Source organism: Atta colombica, unplaced genomic scaffold, assembly GCF_001594045.1.
Source record: "Atta colombica isolate Treedump-2 unplaced genomic scaffold, Acol1.0 scaffold33, whole genome shotgun sequence".
Lineage (NCBI taxonomy): Eukaryota > Metazoa > Arthropoda > Insecta > Hymenoptera > Formicidae > Atta > Atta colombica.
Window position 1 is genome coordinate 275,944 of NW_017259437.1, and position 5,001 is coordinate 280,944.

The window sequence follows — 5,001 nt, forward strand, 5'->3', positions numbered from 1 at the left end:
AAATGTAAAGAACAAAGCCGACTATTTGGATCAATAATCTTTTTTTGCAATTTTATAATCTCTAACCATTTTGCTCTTTTTTCTGGATTGTTGAGAAATCTATGACAAGCGACCTATTATAATTTTTTACTTATGTATTTTTTACTTTGATATGATAACAGAGAAAAATAAAGATTTTGTATTTTTTAAATTAAATTTACGTTAATATTTAATACATAATTAATAAATAATACTTATTTATATAAAGATTATGCGTTTCGCGGGTTTCTTCCGTATCCAGATCCATTCTTGGAATGCCAACATTTCATGAATCTTGCAGTTCACGGCAAGGAGCAGCCTGATACTGAACTGTTCTTTGGGGATCGTTCCCCTTTTTATATATTACGCTACTTGTTGGAGTGGTGGAGGGAAAGAAGAGAATTGTGGGTGGGAGATAGAGGGAGGAGTGAGAGAAAGTCAGTCCTCATTAACCGGGAGAATAGTTTTCCATATTTTATTTATGTTGTAGTCACTATTTTTATTTAGATCGTTAGGATATTTTTGTATCTCTATGGTATCTCTATATTTTCTTGGAAAGTATGATGTTGGTTATTGTCGTTTTGTCAAACAATATTTGATATTCTGTTTCGATGTTGTATTCTGATTGACGTGTTTTAATCTGACGTCACGTTGGTGTTCTATCCGTAGGTTGACCTTTCTCCCAGTTTCTCCAATGTATACTTGTTCGCAGGAACAAGGTATTTTGTATACTCCTGCGGAGCTGGATGGAGGTCTTTGATCTTTAGGATTTCTTAAGATTTGTCCTACCTTTTGGGTGGTTTAAAGATCATTAGAACAAGCAGACAATATCCGCAGACAGGTAAGTATCCTTTCCAAAGCCAAATCCCCTCTAAACATCACTAGACAAGAGCGATTGGTCCTCCAAAACCTGAACACATCATCGTACTTCCAGCTGATAAAGACAACACGACAGTCATGAACACATCAGACTATAAGAAAAATAATAAAGAACCTTCTCTCGGACAAAGCATACAAAAAGCTTGATAAAGATCCAACTAATACAATCGCGCAGAACACTAAGATCCTGGAAGAAAAAAGTTTTTGTGAGTGGTGGTGTGACTCTGCATATAGGTATCTATTTGTGTGTGTTGATTTTTTGTACACTTAATGACCTAAGGTACCGTCAGCTTTTTTAGAGATAAGAACATCTAAGAGGAATTTTCCGTTTTCCTCTGTTTATAGTGAAATGGATATTTGGATGTTGAAGAAAATTTACAGAGTTCGGCTTTATCGTGTCTCCATATCATGAATGTGTCATATACATAACAGAACCTACAAACTTCTGGTTTTTGAGTGTTTTTCTGAGGGCCTCTTTCTCAAAATGCTCTATGAAGATGTTGGCGATTACAAAGAAAAATAGGAGAGCCCATTGTCGCTTCTGAAGTTTGTTCATAAAATTGATATTATGTCTACTTTTTTTTATTTGTGTTGCTTTTGCAACCTACTGTACTACACATCATGGGCATTTTTGTATAATATTGTTATGCGTAAACATGACGTCAATTATAGATTATTAAATTCGCCAAATACTTGGTTCAGACAGGTTAGAGATCATATGCCTAGTATAGAATAATGCAAAGAGTAATAAAGTACAAAATGCCATATTACTGTGGCCAACCAATCGCATATAACGTAGTTATCCTCACCACCTGAAAGACCATACACTTCCTCCTGTTATTTCTTACCTCCATGATTACATATAAAAATGATTTGTATACAAATGCAAAGAACAATATAGTGACGCGAATTTATTCCTGCTAGTAGTAACACTCCTGCTAGTAGTAACAGTAGTATAGTAATACTAGTATGTTTTTATACAGATTCTTTTTCAAATTGAAAGCGCTTGAAGATAAAGATAGAATGATTACAAGCACTTAAAGAGCGCGTGATCATCCATAATGAACACAGCTATATTAATTTATGTTTATATTGTGATAAAGACATCGGCCGATGATTTCCATATTAAACAACCATATTAAATATTAGTTCTTTATTTCCTGTGTTATAGCTATGAGGTCGTCACAAATGCTGGTTATGCTCGGAACAAGAGGGGTAGCCCTGAATCTGATGATGCTTGAAGGTACATTTTCACGTGCTCTTAATAAACAATTGGAGAGATAGATTTATCGCTCGTTATTCAGCAGCTAAAATTTTGTAATTTGAACAATTTCAACTACAAACGCTTAAACGCTATTGACAGTGCTGACATACTGTGAGTGCGTTCGGAGAAACACTATTCGTGCTATGGACGCAAACGCTACCAATGCTGTTCTTGGAGCCAGTAGCGCGAAAGCGTTAGCAAGCTTCATAAACGATCCTAGCGTAGCGTTTAACTAGAGAGATATATTCATCGAGGTTAAGTTAATGTAGGAGATTCTGTTTTCAATCACCAACCAAACTTTTTCCTATAATTAAAATTTGTAAGGTTTTGTAAAATATTTATAACGTAAATTTTTTATTTTCTCGTAGTGAATAACAGAATGCAATTGCAATCTTTATGTCTAGCTTGCCGCTAGGTCGAACAATGTAGAAACTAGATTAATACTTACACTAAGTAAATAGTAAGTCAGATAAAAGGAAGAATCCTTGAGCATCCGTTGTCGATTTTAGAAGAAGAAATAAATCTACATCTAATAATCTTAAGCATCTGCAACGGAATACCCTATCGCGGCTAATAGTAACTTTTTTCCGTACATGGGAATTAAAAATTGCTAGTAACAAGATACCTCTGATTTCACATTTATAATGAAATCAAATACACAAGTTGCACTTCGCAGAAACTTTGAAAAGGTAGATGATACACAAACAAGAATTACATTCACTCCAGCTTAATGGCAAATCATCAGCAAAGATTAAAATTGATTGCATTCATTAGGATAAAATTTGAAATTCACACATTACGTACGTACGTTTACTTTACGAAATTCTAAGAAAAGTTTGGTACATTCGAGAACAGAATCCCCTTAAACATTAACTTAACTTTGATGTTAAACGTTATCAACGCTACGCTAGGGTCGTTCACGGATCTGTAAACGCTAACGCTATCAATACACTACCTTGGAAGAAATAGCGTTGATAGCGCATAATTGTAACACGCTATTATTAGTGACGTCACGATCGTATTTGTTAGCACTATCTGCAATTCCGCGAACAATTTGTAGTGCTAAATAGTGTCAATAGTAGTGCCTCCCCGAACGCTGTATCAATCGTGTTGACTACTATTGACTGCGATATACATAACCTAATTTATTCTTTTTTTTATTGCTGATTCAGATAGAAAATTCGATGCAATCAGAATAATCTAATAACTGTTTAATTCGGTGTATTAATTGCAAATGATACATGAAAAATACAAACAATATATCGAATCTGTTCAAATGTCACGCTTCTTGCCCTTTTTCATGTATAAAATTGTCGCTCTAATAAGGTTCGCGTCGCATGTTCTAACACGCTCCAATATATTCTTGCTATAGCTTCTATTCACTTCAATGAGCGCGTTAGAGTGAGTATATGCTACAGTAGGAGCATTTTAGAGCATGTAGAGCATGTAGCTACAGCTAATCTGAAGCTTGCATTTCGAAATCAATTCATTTGTTGGTTGTCGCAACAAACTTACGATCGGCTTGCAACTAACTGTAGAACCGGCTTTAGAGCATGCGACGCGACAAACCTATAGTTTTGCGACAAAAGTCGTTACGTGATCTTTTTTGTCGCTGGAATGACCAGTTTGAACAATTCATGAAAATGCATCTTGACGCTGCTATGTAAAGATACCTTTATTTCTTCCTTTCTTTCATTTTCCTTTTCTCGTATGGTTAGCTTTATTTGAGTTGGTGAGATGTCATATTTGTTAATCCGTTGTTCTCTTTCGACATCGTAATATATATTAAGTGTTTCTATGCATGCTGAATTCTTTTAAACTATTCTCGACACATTGATTTATATATTTCTAACATATTTCTTTATACAAATTTAATTTAATTTGCAGGTTAAAATGGGCCGCCGACCAGCAAGGTGGTACGTAATGGAATTTTTAATTGAATTTATCAATTTTAAATATATATCTTGTCAATAAATTTTGTAACATTTTTTTTCGACATTATTTTGATATAAAGGACACTCATGAATGTTATATTCCCTGTATCATAGAATTAAATGTTTTTGAACAGTCATTCATATTTTAAATAAAAATTGCAATTATGTTACACAATAAAAATGCATTGTAATTCTAATTTAATATTACAATTTTATTAATACAAATTCTCAATATTGAAATTTAATGTTGAAGAATATCAAAATGTGTAATAAAGAATATTGTTACATTTGAGAATTTTTTATTTTTAGTTATCGGTATTGCAAAAATAAGCCATACCCGAAATCTAGATTCTGTCGTGGTGTGCCGGACCCAAAAATACGCATTTTCGATCTTGGAAAGAAAAAAGCATCTGTCGAGGACTTTCCATTGTGCGTGCACTTAGTATCAGATGAATATGAACAACTCAGTTCCGAGGCCTTAGAAGCTGGACGTATTTGTGCTAACAAATACATGGTAAAGAATGCTGGAAAAGATCAATTTCATATTCGTATGAGACTCCATCCGTTCCATGTCATCCGTATCAATAAAATGTTATCGTGTGCTGGAGCTGATAGGTATGTAACTCCATTATATAAGACAATAGAATTTTTACTTAGAAATGTAGGTTTTTGAAAGGAGAGTACAACTTTTTTTATGTTCTGGAAATGTTTTATTTCTGCATTTTCTATTTTTTAAAATGAAAACTGAAAATTAATATAATTATGTCACATTTAAGGAAAAAATTGATATATTGAAATAATGTTAATAATATTCTTAATTACATTATAAAATCATCAATTTTTTATGTTTATTTATTTAAAAAAAAATTGGATCAACACACAACTTTGAATTTTTAAATGTTTGAA

General features: G+C 33.1%; 1 protein-coding gene and 1 long non-coding RNA gene across 4 annotated transcripts in view; both read left to right on the top strand.

Moving 5' to 3' along the window:
• Positions 1 to 513: 513 nt before the first annotated feature.
• On the top strand, positions 514 to 2,362 carry LOC108690582. 2 transcript variants are annotated; one of them, XR_001931899.1, is made up of 3 exons: positions 514 to 859; positions 953 to 1,131; positions 2,069 to 2,362. It is a non-coding gene; the product is annotated as an uncharacterized LOC108690582 (long non-coding RNA). The 2 variants fall into 2 exon arrangements; XR_001931900.1 differs by lacking the exon at positions 2,069 to 2,362 and adding an exon at positions 1,243 to 2,006.
• A 1,478-nt stretch (positions 2,363 to 3,840) lies between these two features.
• Positions 3,841 to 5,001, top strand: part of LOC108690499 (60S ribosomal protein L10) — a 3,038-nt gene continuing 1,877 nt past the window's right edge. The window contains exons 1-3 of one of the 2 annotated variants that reach the window (XM_018197812.1): positions 3,841 to 3,893; positions 4,049 to 4,077; positions 4,405 to 4,710. In XM_018197812.1, the coding sequence (XP_018053301.1) occupies positions 4,055 to 4,077; positions 4,405 to 4,710 (329 nt within the window). In that variant the 5' untranslated portion in view covers positions 3,841 to 3,893; positions 4,049 to 4,054. Of the gene's footprint in view, positions 3,937 to 4,048; positions 4,078 to 4,404; positions 4,711 to 5,001 lie in introns of both variants that reach the window. The other variant, XM_018197813.1, reaches the window with a different exon arrangement.